At 35.7% G+C, this 17,927-nt stretch overlaps 2 protein-coding genes across 3 annotated transcripts; both read right to left on the bottom strand.

Moving 5' to 3' along the window:
- Positions 1 to 2,744: 2,744 nt before the first annotated feature.
- On the bottom strand, positions 2,745 to 7,817 carry LOC113309447 (arf-GAP with GTPase, ANK repeat and PH domain-containing protein 9-like). 2 transcript variants are annotated; one of them, XM_026557871.1, is made up of 4 exons: positions 5,894 to 7,817; positions 5,649 to 5,767; positions 4,364 to 4,437; positions 2,745 to 3,673 (listed from the first exon to the last, which is right to left on the bottom strand). In XM_026557871.1, the coding sequence occupies exons 1-4, from the start codon at positions 5,901 to 5,903 to the stop codon at positions 3,589 to 3,591; spliced, it is 288 nt and encodes a 95-aa protein (XP_026413656.1). In that variant the 5' UTR covers positions 5,904 to 7,817; the 3' UTR covers positions 2,745 to 3,588. The 2 variants fall into 2 exon arrangements, 1 of the variants encoding a protein (XP_026413656.1); XR_003340608.1 differs by lacking the exon at positions 5,894 to 7,817 and having other exon boundaries at positions 4,005 to 4,437; positions 4,534 to 5,879.
- A 156-nt stretch (positions 7,818 to 7,973) lies between these two features.
- LOC113309446 (protein ELC-like) lies at positions 7,974 to 10,111 on the bottom strand. The gene is made up of 2 exons (XM_026557870.1): positions 9,739 to 10,111; positions 7,974 to 9,656 (listed from the first exon to the last, which is right to left on the bottom strand). The coding sequence occupies exon 2, from the start codon at positions 9,605 to 9,607 to the stop codon at positions 8,399 to 8,401; it is 1,209 nt and encodes a 402-aa protein (XP_026413655.1). The 5' UTR covers positions 9,608 to 9,656; positions 9,739 to 10,111; the 3' UTR covers positions 7,974 to 8,398.
- Between the last annotated feature and the right edge of the window lie 7,816 nt (positions 10,112 to 17,927).

The raw sequence follows: 17,927 nt of genomic DNA, 5'->3' as shown, positions 1-17,927 counted from the left end.
TCCTAATAGATCTTACTCGTTAGAATAAAAAAAACTTTGCTTCCGAATATAAACATTCGGAAGACAAAAACTTGTGATATCTACCGAATATCCATTATTTGGATTTCAAAAATATCTAAGTTGTTAATCGTATTTCTCACCGGTAAGCATAATTATTAATAGAGTAATAGAGATGATAAGAACCTGCAATAGAGCCACGTTCCCTCCAACTTGGTTGGTTGCTCGCCTAGACGCCTTTCTCAACTCATCCATCAAGTATGCATGGCATGTCGTGCCCCAAGAGTAGTTACCGACTTCATGGGAGGATCAAAAAGCTGTAAAAGGTTGGCGTTGATCCGGTTTCCAGTAGTATTGGGGAAAATGACACATCCCAATACACAAAGGAGATAGGTGGTGGCCGCATGATTAACCTCCTTATAAGTTAACGTTCCCTTCTTTTCTTTATCCAAGGTGCCTCGGTACATATCCATCAATTTGGAAATGTTGATCTGTCTTGTCTTGTAAGCTGCATGCCTCATGAACTCAACTGTTGTTGTCTTGTAATCCAAACCTAAACACTTTTTAGTTAGAACATAAAGTTGTTCCCAGCTTAAATGCTTTGTGTAGTTTAACTTCACAGCCGTGCCTTGGACAGGGAGGTTAAGAATCTGCACAACATCATCCGGGGTAATCGTCATTTCCCCAAAAGGCATGTGGAAGGTGTCGGTCTCATGATACAATCTCTCCACAAGCGCAGATATAGCCACACGGTCATGTTCCAACAATGAGTTCTCGACAACAGTAGACAACCCAGAGTTGGCTATAATCCTCTGGAACCTTTTACATTCACCGGATAAAGGCCAATCCAGCATTTTTTTTTGTGGGGCAGTAGGTTTGAGCAGACGAACAACATCTTGATAATTCTATTAAACACACGACAAATGTTTAGAGTAAATACTACGATAGAACACATAGACAATACGTTAAGAAAGAGGATACTATTATTATTACCTCGGTTTCGTATATATCTCTGGCCGAGGAGTCTTTGTATCCAAATAACAATCTTCCTCCATCCTCCGGCAGCCCAAGGATTGCGCCTTCTGGAATATCCTTCACCTTCAATTGGTCAGGGACAAGATGTGATGCTTTCTTAGCAATATCCTTCTTTACACCTTCTCCAACTTTTTTGCCTTTCTTTGTGCCACTTGGTTCTCCTCCTTCTTGGGTGCTACTTGGTTGTCCTCCTTCTTGTACTCTTGGAACTGGAACAATATCATCTTGTGGTTGTGGAGCACTTGCTTGTGGAGTGCCCTGTGGAGCACTTGCATCTTGAGTTCCTTCTCGAGCACTTGTATTTTGAACTTGTAATGTGATCTGTGGAGATCCAGTTTCTTGACCTTCTTCAGTGCCTTGTGTTGCACTTGGTTCCACGACTTGTTGAGTGTCTTGTTGACCACTTGGTTCTACACCTTCATCTTGAGTACTTGAAGTTTCCTTAGCACTCCTTTCTCTCTTAGCACTAGTCGTATCTTTCTTACTTCCTTTTACACGAGCCCCTAGGTCAGGTTGCTTAGCTCGACTTTGCCTAAACAACAAAATAAAGAATAATAGTTTTAAAAACTACACAATCGGAAGACACAGTAAAAGTACAATACCCGAATGTAAACATTCGGAAGTCAAAATAAAATCATTGTCTCCGAATACAGAGTATTCGGATGGTAAAACATAATATTATCTACCGAATATGCATCAATTGAAGTTCAGGAAACTCTCAAGTTTATAGCCTATATAATCGGACGTAAAAATTATGTTTTCAACCGAATATACTACGGCCCCAAAATGTTTTCAGTTTGAAGAGTTTACATTCGCAAGTATATCACATACGATAAACTTCCGAATATACACCGGCCCCAAAATGAGATTTTGCCAAAATCACCATTTATGAATATTTATCAAAGGATACATTCGGTAGTAATCTAATTTCCGAACACTATGTCTCTACATTAATACATTCGGGTGTAAATAAAAAACCTTAACCTCCGAATGAATCCATCAAAAGTTACAGGAGGAAATGGTTCTCGACATTCGGAAGTAAACCTAAACAACTATCTCCAGAATACTCTCGATGTTCTTCAGAATTGATTCGGAAGTCTACAAAACATGCATATCTCCCGAATCTGGTTAAAATCAGAAAATCCTAGATTTTTTTTTTAGCGATTCGTCAAATTGAAGCGACACAAACCCAAAAATTGTTAGAAGCTTACCTAATTGGAGCCATCTGAAGTTGTCGGAGTGTTGACTTTCAAATTCGCCGCCATCAACTACTCCAACCGCTGCATCTCCTTCGCCGTCGTCGTCTTCATGGTGTTCTTCGTGTTCTTCACGACCAATCTCTTTGTTTCGATCTTTTTTGGGTTTGTTAGTTCTAACCATCGTTATATAGAAGAATCGACGATGTTTTTTACGGCGATTCAGCGCTCGATGAATTCAAACGAAGAAGAACGAGGAAAAAAAAAATTCCCACAATTCGGAGTGAAGAAGATGAGAAGAGGAAGAGTTGAAACTGAAGACGAAATTGAAGTGAAAGTGAAATTGATTTTGTTTTTAGGAATTTAGGTTTTATTACTGCATGGGCATTTTGGTAACTTCGGGACTCCTATAGGGTATCCCTTAACTAGTGCCCTTGGATGGGTATAACATGATGGCCCCTAAATCCTTTCCAGTGACCCCTAAAAATGCCAGGCAAAAATATGGTATATCTTTGTTTTCTCATTGAGTTATTTTCTAGCGTTGCAAATATGTGAGTTTCCATAATCAAGTTGTGAAAAATGAGCGCATTTGCTCATGGTAAACCAATCAAGATGGGATCCTGAGTCTTAACTCTTAACCATTTCTATGAATTTTTTTTTTTTTTTTTAGTACACTGGCATACAGCCAAAAAAAACTAACGAACTCCCCTCACAGCTCTCATGAGAGCTCTTCCACTAAAATTTTCATTCAGCAAATGAACAATTTCACTTGGAGGTTGATTGATCCAAATACCTTCCATCTTCTTTGAAGCACCAGCTTTCGCCAAGTGGTCTGCAACCGAATTGGCCTCTCTATATCTTTGGGCAATCACAATATCTTCAAATCTTCCTTCAACTTCTGTATATCTTTAACCAAACCTTTCATGCTCCAAGGTATAACACAATCTTGATTGCAAAGCATTACAGCATAGTGGAATCGCTTTCCACCTAAATTTTTTGTATACCCAGTTCCTTTGCCAGCAGCAAACCGTTCCTTATAGCCCATATTTCAGCAACATTACTATTGTTTCTGTATATGTGCTTCACATAGCAAGCCTGAAAAACTCCGTTGTCGCCTCGAATAACACCACCAATGCCAGCAAAATGATGTTCATTTGAAGCGCCATCACAATTAATCTTGAAGTAGCCATCTCTTGGATGTACCCAAGGAACAGCAACATTAAAAACTTTGACTCCTTCCTTTTTTCCAAGTAGCCACCTGCTTGTAGAAATAATGGAAGGCTGTACAAACCATTATTCAAGCAGCTAATCCGGTTGCAACGTTCAAAGCAACAAAGGATCTAGAAAAGCCATTCTGCAGTTACACTGAGAAATAATCGAAGAACCTCATCATGTCCCCACTCCTATACCCTACTCCAATAAAAATAATCGACAGTGCATGGTTTCTGCAAAGAATATGCTTATCAGAATATGGCTTAAAAAATAGGCATTCTGATCCATTAACATAACAATCATCGAGCAACTTATCCGAAACATGCTTTCAAAACATAAAAGAAACATGTTCTTAACAAATTGAGGAAAAACCAAAACGATACAGCTATCGGAATATGATTCAAGCGGAAACTCAATTGTAGGCAAAAAATAAGCTTATAGTAGCCTGTGTAAGGAACTATTGAAGGCACTGCAAACCCAAGTAAGCTAAAAACAACGGTAATATGAATCTGTAAATGCACTTAATATAAACAGCAGTATATGAGTTCCATACAGGGTAAATACCTAAGAAAGATATAAGGGCTTGTAGATGACTGATAACCCAACATTTGTAACTGCATAATGAAATACACACAGCTGCAGGTGCAGAGGGTGGAAGAGTAGGAGTAACATCAGCGGAATTTGCTAACCCACAAAACCCCCATTTGATGCATTGGGATCAAAATAAAATGTTTCTGCCTCAACTGCATTCCCTCTTACCGCTATTCTTAACCTCAGTATTCCAGCAATACCAATTCAGATTAATGAGAACAATTTTTTTGTTTTTTTTGTTACCGATAGTAGTACTTGTGTTGCAATTCGGATAACTGAGATAAGTAATATAACCTTGTCAAAAGTAAATCGACTTAGGTAGAGCAACTTACATTATCTTCTTCTCAACGCCATTACATTTGTCAGGGAAAATAATCGCAAACCCGACATTTACCAAGAGCAAACCCTGGCAAAATAGGTAAAATTTTTGCTCACATTAGCTAGCGAAAGAGAACATATCCAGCTTTAGATATGTAAGTAATTAAATTGGGATCTTACTAACCTTTCAAAGGCAGCATCTGAGTTATGAGTAGAGGAAAGTTAAGAAGCTGGCCATGGTTGGGAAGACAAAAGGGAAAGAAAAGGTTTTCAGTACTTCTGCCAGTCGATGTTGATACTAATGGGTTCTTCGAGAGACAATTGCACAGTTAATCTCTCTTTTTAGTGGATTCTAATGGTTGGGAAGACAAAAGGGAAAGAAAAGGTTTTCAGTACTTCTGCCAGTCGATGTTGATACTAATGGGTTCTTCGAGAGACAATTGCACAGTTAATCTCTCTTTTTAGTGGATTCTAATGGCTGGCTGAGACGCAGGAGTAAAAAAACCTAGAATTTGCTAAACTCAAAACCCCCAATTTGGAGAACCCTAAGTTGAAACAATCTTCCGAATCTTAAAAGAAACCATAAAACGAAATAAATCCATAATTCGAAATAACAACAAAGCAAGACATTGTATAAGAAACTGAGAAATTAAGGTTCAAAAAATCTTGTCGAAGTGTTCTCAGAGAAGAAGAGGGGAAGAGAGAGTGCTTTAAAAAAAAAACCGTCTAATATCGTAATGAGCGTTCACCCATATCGACTAACTTGATATTACCTAAAGTTTCCCAGCCGTCCAATGGAAAAACCAATCCGGAGCTTCCCGACCACAGGATAGGGGTCCCCGTTGAATGACGTCCGTCTGATAGCTTTTGCTATCATGACACAAAGGCCATGTCTTTTCATAACAATGATGTATGCATGGACAAGTTGATGAAGCTAAATAACCTTACAAATTATGGAGACGTACAGGTAAAGTATAAAAAGCTGTGTTACAGCAAGACATTCAAATGAAAAGGGTGAGATACCTAGAGTTAGCATGTGGCTTCACAAGGTGAGGAGGAGACTAGATTGTCAAGGCATGGGATGTAGGCTACCATTGATCATATGGTTTGGTTTTAAAAAGCCATTGCAAGTTAAGGCTAAAATCGGTCACAATCTTCCTCGGAGCTGAAGCAAAAATCAGGGAGATACCATCGAAGTGGAGTGCCAAATTCTTAAAAGAAAGTTAATGGGGATGAACACTAGACTTTAATGATTATTAAATGACAAAAGAACATTCTGAACATTTTACTGTGACTTACCATTTCAAACCCATATTTTGCGTCAATGAGCAACATCACTACGTCTGCATACTTTGCAGCATCAATCATGCCATTCATATTATTGGGACACTCCACAAACTGTATCCGTCTCCTGTTACCTAGCAACAACAAAAAATTGAATCAATGGGATAGATTACACGATGTATGTCTACCACTGGTTTACTACCACTACGTAGAGAAAGAAAATAAAAGAGAAAGAAAATAAAAGTGAAGGCTAAATATACCTGATCCCATTATAATGGTGTCTCCTACTTCGGCATGATTTTTTGCAGTATAATACTTGATTAAAGAATCAATCAACAAAGAACACAAAAACGAACCCAAATGTTAAAGACCAGAAGGGGTGAAATTCCCCGGACATTGTAATTTATGTCAACGTACCAGTGATACCACCTACCAGCCTGAATCCATACTAACATGCTCTGCGATGTTGAACCTAAGCAAAAAGAGGATGTTGAAACCAGTAGGTGACCAGGCCCATATAGGCCATCGTCCTGTGTCAGCACAACATGGTACCGGTTCCCACAGACCAGCCAAACATGACCAGCAATAGCGCAAGGCAGTAGATAATTACAGCCACCTGTCTTTTTACCCTTATTTCTTCATTACAGGCACACAATCTACTACACTATTGTAGTCAATGTTCCAGCAGAAATTGGATACTTGTGGAACAACATCGTATTCAGCTGTTATCCATCTAATGCGTGGTGACTTTTGTTGCTATTCCTATACAACAGTCGGAAAAGCTATCACAAAATTCTTTGCAGAAAAACAAATTCAACAGACACCTATAAATAAAAATGTTAGTGGATTGTTCAAGACACATAAAAGAAGTAGAGATATTATCTTACCTGATCTAGAATTTGAATTTTCCTCTAATGACTACTTTTGCAAGTAGTTCCAACTACTTAACTTTGGTCTATCGTTTAACATTTAATACTTGGTTCAGGGTTCACAATCAGAATGCTCCTAGCTTAAAAGAGGTACACAATCAGTATTTTCCACTAATACTTGGTCAAAGCATCAGACTACTAGATCACAATCAGAATGCTCCTAGCTTAAAAGAGGTACACCAGAATGCTCATACGTCAAAGAGGTCACTGGCAACCTTTGTACTACCACAGTAATATAAATTTGTCAGGAAAAATTAACTTGAACAATTCACGAATCAAAAGACATGAAGTCTGTCAATGCAGTCTTCTCTCCAATATGAAAGTATATCATACGAGGATAACGGGTGACACGAGACAAGCATAAAGTTTAAGCTAAAAAATTGCTAGATGCAAAAAACCCTAAAGTTTAAGCTAAAAAATTGCTGATGCAAAAAACCCTAAAGCACCCTAACAAAAAATTCTGAGAAGTTTATGTGCTTCTCCATTCAAATATAGGTAGAAAGAAAGGTATTATCAATACGATTTAAAAAGAACACATTTCTAATTTCACAAGTTAGGATCTCTCTGCAGGGAGTTAAAGTTCAAGTGACTAGTCTAAATTAAGCAAGTATCCAGTTTTCACTATGAAACTCTATAATGATACTCTGACTAACCTACACAAAAAAAAATAAAAAAATCTAGTAAGACGTATTAATGAATACAACCACATCATAAAACTCACCAAAAGTAAGTGCCATTACTCAGATTAAGGTATGTAAATGATATGTCAAGCCGCTGATCAAAATAATAAAATATGTCATGACAATAAAAATGACAATCAAAGTCAACGACATAATGCATTCAAATACAAGGTTCCACAACCAAGAATTGTAATTCCAAATACTGGGTTAAGATATAAAAAAATGTATAAGTAGCAAGATAGGTATGTAATGTCCAAATATAAAACAAAATAGAGAATGTGAACATCATACAATAGGAGTTTAACTTTAAAAATATTTCAAACGCTTTGGCGATCAACAGTTGTAGTTCCAGATAGCGGGTTCAGATGTAAGATTGATTTAACATGCCCAAGGAACAGATGGAGTGCGTATAAGGTGCATCAAAACATAAGCATGGTAGCTCTACCTTCGATGAAACTCTGCCCCCCACTCTAGGCAATAGGCATAAAAATAGCTATACTTCTTCAATTGATAAATAATATAAAGATAAAACCTCAAATAGGGGTATTCTCCTCATAGCAAACTCTAGGAAAGAGAGATCCTGTATATAGTGAAGTATAACTGGATACGCACTTTAAAAATGTAACGGAATAGCTACATTCCGTCGAGTTTCTCACACATAGTTCCAGAACTGATGTATAACTCCACAAAAATGGGGTGAGATGTAAAATCAACAACATAATAGCATTCACAATTAATAATTCTCACTCATATGCCATTAAAATCACTATGTGCCATTCATAGCACAAAATTACAGATAAAGAACACGTGCTCAGAATATCAGATTATTATCTATTGGACTCATTATATTGATCACCCAATGAAGATTGAGAAAAAAGTTCTAAAATCATGTACAAGAAAGCAAACCACTAACAAGTCTCACAACTGACCTGATACTGCAGATTCTTCGAGATAATTTTTTAAAGGGGCAAAAACTCATGACAGTAAAAGTAATAATTGCCATATCTGTCTAGCAATACAACTGTAGATCCCCTGCAACTCAAAGATATCGTGAAAGCTCACAACTGCTGTAACTGGCGGTTCACAAACCATTCAAACTTCATATTCAACCACTCTCTGTCTTCCTTCAATCCATTTCTTCAACAAATACCTGCTATCACATAGCATATTGTGAATGTGATGCTCTAGATGCCATGTTAGCAACCTGAGCTTGCATCTGTGCAGCTCTAACCTTAGAAGCTGCAGCACGATGAAAGAATTGCTCACGAGATAAAGCTCTAACATTCTTCAGATACTGATCAAATGCTATAGACCCTTCTTGAATAGCCTTATCCAATGAGTAAATCACATCTTCAATAGCTAAATCTGCTGCTGTGCAATCAAGCATTTGTTTCGATAGAGCATCAACAGGTTCAAAAACTTCATCAACATTCAAATTCCCTTTATTCTTTTTCACTTTCACTTCATTCTCTTTTACCCAACCCTCCAAAACATCAGTATTCATTAAAACCATTTGTAACTGTTGTTCTAATCCTTCTTTCTCTTGTTGCATTTCTCTCACCCCTTTTGATAATTGTTCCTCTCTCTGTCTCAACATACCTTGTGCATTAAACAGTCCTTCCATTTCAACTTCTCTGTTTTCCCTCAATTTGGCTATATCTCCATGTAGACTCTCCAACAACTTATGAATAGCATTCTTCTTATAAATCTCAACTGGATCATCAGTCTGCTGAGGCCGATGATTCATATTCTGAGAAGGGGAGACTCCATAAGGCGATTGATCATAAGTCCCCCTAGGTGGAATTGCAGGTCTACCCGAATTGGATTGAATCCTCATACTGTCAGTATTAGGGTTTTGACGTGCAGGTTGTTGGCGAGTAAACAATGGTGGATCAAGACCAAAAAGCCCACTAAGTTCTTTAATGACATCACAAAGAGTGGAACTAGGGTAAATCCAAGACTGTAACAGGGGCGTGGACACCAAACCGGAGGGATTAACATAAGCATGAGGTCTTTTAATGATCATATCACGAGTAGGATTAACATAAATACAAGGTGGATGACGAGGATAAGTTTCCATTAACCAAATCACAATAGGTATGTTGTAAGTAACATTCATATAAATCATTGGAATTGTACCTTCTGCTTGCAACAGATTCACTGTTCTACCATCTGTATGATTAAATACTGCTGTTTTGGGTTGTAGAGATGGATATGATTCGATCAAAGATACCAGGTGTTGACGGATTAACCATTTTGAATCTTCTGTGTATTGTAAAGCTAATGGACCTCGTTGGGATAAGACGGTGGATAGGAATTGTTGTGTGAATTGAGTTGATTGATGCGGTGGTGGTGGTGGAACCATTCTTCTTTCAGTTGTAGCGGAAGATGTGTAGATCGGAGTTGGACAAACCCTAGAGAGAGAGGATAGAGAAAAATCAAATTAATATTAAAAACCTAAAAAAATCAATTAATATCACCAAAATCTCTTCTTACCTAGCAGATCCCTTAAATTTCAATTGAAATCAGCAAAAAGAAGATGAAGATATTGCATGGATTTGCTCGAGTATGGGAAGATTACGTTGTGGTTCACCGAATCACTATTGCTGCTCGAGAAGGAGAAGGTATACTGAGGAGATGTTCCAAGGAATTGAATATGTGGAAGAAGATATTTTCTTCTGTGTTTGTAGGTGGAGAAGAGGAGACGGATCGTAAAAAGAAGAACAAAGTAAGAAAGAAAGCTATTTTATGCGAGGGGTATCGAGATCCAACGTCCAGTGATATCTCAACGGCTCTGGACAGCTTAGGTTCGGAGGTGTTCTTCGCTTGATTGTATTTGATATCGGTGGTGGTGGTACTTGGGCGTTTAGAATGTGGACTCAAAGGCGCGTGGACTTACCTAGTGTTAACAATATATACTAGGCGCTTGTTTTATAGACCGGGACAGGTGTGTCAATTATAAAAACAAAAAGTCTTTACGGACCTGGACCTAGGTGAAAACCGCCACACACAAACCCATCCCACGCACGTCTCCTGAGGGGTTGGGTCCACTGGGATCCACAAATAAAAAAACTGTGAAAGACGGTTTTTACCTGGTTTTGTTTTCTCGGTCTCTAGAGAAGGATTGTTATAAAATACCTTTAACACCTCAATTTCATCCTAGATCCAATCTTTTTCGATTTGCAAACCCTAAAGATCCTCAACTACTAGACATCTAAGGGTTGAATATGTCCCAAGTATGTAGCTTAGACTCTGGGTCTTGCTTAACTTTATGTTTTTCTATGTTTAATGAATTGATTTGCACAAGTTGTGGTATTTTATGATTTCGAGGAGAATTTGCATATGGGTTTAAGTTAAGTTCTGTAGTAGGAATTATGTATGTGATGAGTGATGTTTAAATAGGGTTTTAGTTCTATTTTACAAAAATGTTCTGGTTCATTTTGAGTTTGATAACAGGTAAATGGAGATGAAGTTATTAGGGTTTTCATTGTAGTGGTCATATAATGTGACAAAGGTGATGGTTCTGAATCAAAACTTGGGAATGTCTTATTATAAAATTTTTGTGTATTCTCAATTGTTTGGAATATTGGCACTGCTGAAAGATTTTTGGATTGTTCTGAACTAATTCCTGATAATATACTGTAAGTTTGTTGTGATGAGATGATTAGTTTGTTGAATTTAGAAATTGAATACAATACGCACTGGTAAAACTGTGATCATTTAAAATGCTAATATTATTTTCTTTTTGACAAAATCTGAAATGTTAATATGTTCAATTTGGTAGACGGCTACTGTTGTTGAATATAATACACACTGTTATACCAGTTTGATAGATAAATAGATGAGAGTTCTTTAGAGTGTTTTTAGAAGTATGTCGACTACACCTTGGTGGGATACTCCTAGTATTAAACAACTAAAGACCTCAATTATGTAACCTCTGTCGGTTAATACAATTTCTTTCTTTTGGAATGATTAAGTGTTGGTGTTGACTGAAATACACTATATTGACTTGGCTAGGAAAAAAGAAAAGAAGGAAGCAAAGGACGTTATGAACCTCTCGTCTCTCAGAGTCGACTCTAGCCCTCTTATATATTGTACTTGTGCTTCATGAATCCCAGGTGAAGTAATTCAAGTCGAACCTTATATCATGAACATCCTAGGTGTTTAGAGGATAAAATTTGCAACGAAATACATAAGCGTGTAGGGATTGAGTGTTTGATGTTGCTTATGTCTCCAATTTATAATAATCAATCAAGGCTGGGTTGCTTAAGATGTAAACACTGAATTTCTTATAACCAAAGTTAATTCTCGATTGCTAAATCTAAGTTGTTTCCTCATATACAAAAAATTGTTTCTTTGGTAAGAGTTAGACGTGCAACTAGGTTCTTTCTATAGTTTGAAGTTCTATACAATTGTTAACTCAAGTAAATTCTGTCAAAACAATTACTAACAAAGATAACTTCAAACTATTAAGAACATACAATGTATACAAAGAGGCAATTTTCTAAAAGAAGATCTAAAAGCTTGAATCTCAAGCTAGATAATTCTTAGAAATAACTTAAGTCTTTACATGGAAATTTAGTTAAGAAAAAAAATTCGTAAGTGTGTGAAAATTTCGTCTTGGAAATTAACATAAAAGTGAATACCCAAAGCCAGTAGTAAAGTATTAAGTTAACACGTTAAGCTTTTAAGCCCCAGAACTAAGGTGATGAGTTAGTGAACTCATAACAGAGAAAATAGAATTCAAAATCTATGTAGACTCGAGAACTCAAAATGCAAATGAAGTTAAAGGAAACATTCAAGCCTTTAGGTTCGAGAACTCAAACGCTCAAAAAGTCAAAGAAGAATTTTTCTTGTACTAGGTTTGTGAACTCACCCTTTTTAGGTTCGCAAATTCAAATCGCGTTAAGTCTCAGGAGAAGTTTTCTTCACTAAGTTCGGGAATTCACCTTTTTAGATTTGCAAATTCAAATGTTAAAAAAGGTCTCAGACTATAATAGGTTTGTGAATTCACCTATTTAGGTTTGTAAATACAATTGACTTATTGACTTTTTTTTTTTTGAGTTCTACAAGCAATATATTCACAAAATCAAAAATTTAAGCTCGTGAACTCGAGGGAACGAAAATAATTAGTAGTAAACTACCAAAAAAAAAAATTACAGACTCAAGAAAGAATTTGCAAGTCTTGAGATTTACATTAAAACACTTGTGCTTCCTCTTAAGCTTAATTTTGAGTTCTCGACAAGAAAGAACTTGGGAAGTTGAACATCACGACACTTATCAAAAGCTAATACGTGATGTGATCTTCTTTGAATATGATTATTTACTCTTCAACTTTTGCTATGATAAATAGATAAATAGAATGGAAAAGAGTCCCAAAGAAAATACCAATCTTCCTTACTTACCTCGATGAAGTTTCTTCAAATTGATGTCCTCATGTGATCTTCAATTTCTCATTATTATTAACTTGTAAGATCCTAAGACTCTACTACGTAATCTTTCCCAAACCGAAGCTGACTTTAGTTGGATAAAGCATCTAAACTCGACAACATACTTGACATAGCAAGGTATGTGGGTTCAACCGTGCATTCACTCTAACTCACCTTCTTGAATGAGATTTTAAATATATGCTAATATTTACGTTTGAGTCGGTGAAATTAGATATTGTTCTATTACCCATTATATATCAAGCATGTTTCTTCGTACAAAAAAAAATCGAGGTAGTAGGGGTATACCCATATTATAAATTATAAATTCTTATTTACATATTAATATTATTTTAATCAACATTTACCCATATTCTTCATAAACCTAAAGCGATTTCCAATTTAGGATTTGCAAACCGCAAATTTATTTTATATATATATATACTGATTGTGCCACTTTTAAATTGAAAAATGTTATATTTTGAAGAAAAAAAGTTAGTTTACACATGTGAAATTTATAACATTATCTATCCTCTTGCATTTGAATTTATTTATTTTTGCATCTGAAGATATTTACTATTCATACTACTACTAATTTAATTGTCAAAATATGTCGCATGTGTGAAAACACTAAGTGTCATAATATGAACTTTCATTTTTGTTGATGAATATCATTTTACATTTTTTTTTTAGTGCAATATGATTTATTTTCTTTTCGTATAAATAATTTTTTTGTCATATCATTATGAAAAGAGAACAAAACTTCAATGTCTATTTTTCATATATTTTTTTTCACATATATTATCAGGCTTGAGTAGTGTAATATGCTACTACCGATTACAATTCAATTGGATCATATCAAGAGAAGAGAGTTAATGGGTTCAATTTATACTCCTCTTGTTTTATATTAGGAGAAGAGAGTAAAACTTCAATTGATTTTTTTTATCTAGCTCCTTTTGCTTTCATTTGCTTGTTCTTAAATGATTTTTTTTTTGCATCATCAGGTTAGAATAGCGTAATGCTGCTATCTATTACACTTCAATTGATTTATATTATATAAATTTAAATTATAATTTAAATGAATAATTCTTTTCAAAAAATCTTTACCTCGTGATCGTAAAATTCATCAGCAAACTTTTGTAGATTAGGCGCATAACTGGATTTCCAATCAACAGCATCCAAATCTTCGTACATATCACTGAATGGGGGTATGGGTTCTGTAGTATGACGGAAATTAACTTGTACTTGAATCTCATTAATGGTTGCAAAATACAAAATGTCTTCATTCAACGACGGCTCCTTTCTTAATGGAAAATAAGTAACACTTTCATCTCCCTTAAGAAAAAAAACCATGATCCCGTAAGTGTTCACTACTAAATATCCGAATTTTTCAATCTCTGACCATAAGATATTGTCATCTTTATGTTCTTTAAAATGACTTTTAAGATGATTTAACAAAACAGCATCAAACAACTTGGTATACTCATCACTATTGTCATTATCAGGAGAAGAGAGTAAAACTTCAAATGATTTTCATTTGCTTGTTCTTAAATGGTAATGAATTAGAAGATTGCAGAAGTTTGTTCTTAAATGGTAATGAATTATAAGAATACAAAAGTTTCAATTTGTATTTATTGTATTTTCTTGTAATCTACTTATTAATCACACAGGTTCAAAGACAACATGGCTTTTGATGAAAAAGAACTTAGAACTAATGTGTTGATGACCCGGGGATCTGCCAATGTATCAGATGTTGAGACCGAGGATATAGTGGTGCATGTAGGAATTATTTGTAAACTCTTTGGATGTGAGTTAGATGATAAATAAGACTTGTAAGAAGTTGTAGAGATACTGAAGAAGGGTGATATGTTAAACTCGATCAACAACATTTAGTTTGTGTACATGGAACATACGTGGGATAGGTAAAGGTCCTAAATATGAACCCGTTGATTGCCTTGCAAGATTCAGTTTGGTGTACATTAGTACAAGAAACGAAGCACCTACGATTTCAAACGCCAGAATGAGATAAACTCTATGAACAAATATATCGAACGAAGCAAATTTTCGCCCCATACCGTAACCATTTCGGGGGATGGCTGGTAATTTGGGATGATAAACATTTGAAATATAAGTAAGACAAGATTGGGAAAGAAACAGTTTTAGTGAGTTTTAGAATTACCAACACCAATATTAAATTCACGGTGACTAATGTGTATTGTTCAACAAATGAGTTAATAAAAGAATGTTTTGGGGAAGACTTGGCACAATGAAGTCTAGATACAAATATGTGGTACGTAATAAGCGATTTTAATGCAACTTTAGGTGACCATGAAACAAACCGACCAGAGGTTGTGGACAAACCTCAAAGGCAGAGTTTGATTGATTTTATTGCGAAAAGCGACTAGTTGATCCTCCATTACTAGGTGGAAAATTCAGTTGGTGTAATAAAAAAAACATGATTCCATAAAGTGTAGACTGCATAGGGATCCATGTATACCGAAGCTCTTAGTGAGGATATTTATTCAGCCGAACAATATGTGGTAATTGATTTAGCTTATACTGGAGTGTCAGATTACATCCAAATTATATTCACTGCGAACATCGTGCCAAAAGGTAAACTTTTATGCTTAACCATTTTTTTTCTTATTTTAATCATTTTATTGATTTATAGTATCAAAATACTACTAATTGTGTTAACAAATCAATTAAATTTGGCATTAATGACTATGATGTACAACACACATAAAGAGAAAGGTAATCAACAAAAGGTAAAGTCAATATAAATTTGTAAAAGTTGTATTTTTATTGTTAGGTTGCTCTTAAAATGTTCAACAAAACTCATGTTGAAGCATATTTAGTATCGGTGGTGTGCTCAAAATATAAGGTATACCTCCTTATATTATTCTTATGCTTTTGTTTAGGTCGGAATTTAGTTCACTTGAGAGCATATTTTGTTTATGTAAATAACTATATTTTGCTTCGTACATATGATCGCTATCGTATGCGTCAAAAATAATTTCACTTTCCCACTTACAGATAATATGGATTAAGTATATGGTAAGAGAGAGTTCGTTCCCACAGAGAGGCGATTATTGTTAAGCAATTTCAGTTTCTTAGTAACCAAGGGGGATTTTTCAGAATTTATGAAAGCATAATAGAAAGCAAAGTAAATGGTAATAGATAATCAAATAAGAAAAAGATATTGGTCACGAGATAGTATCATTCACAAACATGTATTTTCATCAATAACTAGAATTGGTAATTTAATCTCTCATTTATTAAAAGTCCTAGGATATCTTGATCGCAAGAATATCTCGTTTATTTCCTGATTTAATCACAAACAACATTATCAGATGCTATTGTGAAATCTACATAGAAAGCAACCTAAAGTGTAAAAGCACAAATAAGTTTAACTTCCCAAGAGCATTAAGTTTTATGAAATAAGACAAATCAAAGCAATTGAACGTGTAAAAGCACTAATCCAATTTAACCAAGGTTATGATTCACATGCGATTAATAAGATGTATCACTACAAGATATAACCACAAGATGCTACTAGAAATCAGAGATTGACAACTTTTACGTATTGAAAACCCTAAATACAGCTATAAAGATGAAAATAAATCCAATTGATTCCGGACTCAACCAAACTAGCATTAAAATCATATGATAATATAAACAATGAATCATAAGTAATAAAATTGAGACAAAACTAATATATTAAATCAAATAGCATGTTTGATGAAATCAACTTTATCCCATAACCAATATTATTTGTTTAACTACTCATAGATATGGAGTTCATCATAATCAATAATAAAATGAAGAAGATGAAAACAACGAAACCAAACCCTAGAAGTGTTTCCGCCTCTCTCCAAAAGCTCCAAGTAGAATAGAATATGTCCTCCAAAGTTGTAGAAGTCTTCTCTTTTCATAGCTCTCTTGTTTTCAAAGTCCATCACCAAAAAGAAGTCCACCAAGCCCATATGTGAGACAAAACCCGTGTAGAAATTCTGCCCAAAAAGTGTTGTCGGAGACCCAGGAAAATAGAAGGAACTTGGCCGGAAAATATCTAGGAAAGTACCTTAGGTGACCAGCAATGTCAAACGGTCGCCAGTCAAATGAGTCAACTCGGGAAGTCAACTGAGTCAAGTCTGAGTTAGGAACGAGTCAGCTACTTGAATCAGATGAATGGGCTGAGTTGCACAACCTAGGCCATTTGTGGTGACCTGAGATAGTTTTGCGCCATTATGGCTCATTACAGCTTCAACAATGTAACCCCAGAAACTGGTACCAATTCATCTAGCACAATCAACTCCATTCTCGGCTATCCTCCCTTATCCACTTCGTAGCAAGCTACAACCCCATTTCCATGTAGTTCAAACACCATCTTAGCTATGCCACAGTTCCATTTATTCATTTTAGCAACTATTTCTCTCACCAACAACAAACACAATCATAAATCCTCAGTAGTTCCATCTCCAATTGCAGCAAACCAACAAAACTGCAGGACTGCTTCAATGCTCCAATCAAATTACCACCACAGGATAAAAGCTCAATTTATCCTCAAAAAAGCACCAGAACTACCATAATTTATCAAAGATTTTGGCTGCAACTTCAATCTGCTGCTTCAGTCACCAACGACAATAACATTTCTTCCATTTGTGGTTGCACCTCAAACATCACCAGATTCATTCCATTTTCCCTATAATCTTTATGATCAAAACCTTCCAATTCAATCCTACCATTCATCTAGACCTAGAACTTCAATGAACTCAGCCACTTCCTCTATGATTCACCAACAATTGTTATCAACAACTCAACCATATCAAAAACGATACTAACTTCTTCGTCTCACTGTCTTCAGCTCATCTTGTTCTTCTCAGCACTATTAACCATTGCAGTAAGCTCAGCTCACACACATACATAGCACCACATCAAAACACACTGGCATCATTCTTATAACTGCAACAACCATCCAGTTCATTACTTAAGCCAACCAGCAATTTCACTTCTCTTTGCCGCTAAACCATTTCTCAGGTTATCCCATTTCAGCTGCAAACCAACTATTATATCTTCTTATCCTCCAACCATAGCATAAGACTCAGCTGCTCAACCAATTTCAGGTCCACCAGAATCAACACATCAGTCTTCTCTTCTTTCCACACTACACAGTACCACCTAACTCTGGCCACATCTATCTCTTGCAATCAGTTCTAAACTGCAGCTCACATCAGGACCTGCAATCTGCAATTCATT

This window comes from Papaver somniferum, chromosome 9, assembly GCF_003573695.1.
Source record: "Papaver somniferum cultivar HN1 chromosome 9, ASM357369v1, whole genome shotgun sequence".
Lineage (NCBI taxonomy): Eukaryota > Viridiplantae > Streptophyta > Magnoliopsida > Ranunculales > Papaveraceae > Papaver > Papaver somniferum.
This window is presented reverse-complemented; position numbering and strand designations above follow the sequence as displayed.

What these genes read in the sequence shown, in the direction of transcription:
- LOC113309447 (XM_026557871.1), bottom strand. An exon ending in CAAAATATGGGTTTGAAATG is followed by an intron (nt 4,438 to 5,648) that starts GTAAGTCACAGT and finishes CTATTTTGCCAG; the next exon opens with GGTTTGCTCTTGGTAAATGT. An exon ending in GGCGTTGAGAAGAAGATAAT is followed by an intron (nt 3,674 to 4,363) that starts GTAAGTTGCTCT and finishes TATTCTTTGCAG; the next exon opens with AAACCATGCACTGTCGATTA.
- LOC113309446 (XM_026557870.1), bottom strand. Translation starts at nt 9,607, where the DNA reads ATGGTTCCACCACCACCACCGCATCAATCAACTCAATTCACACAACAA.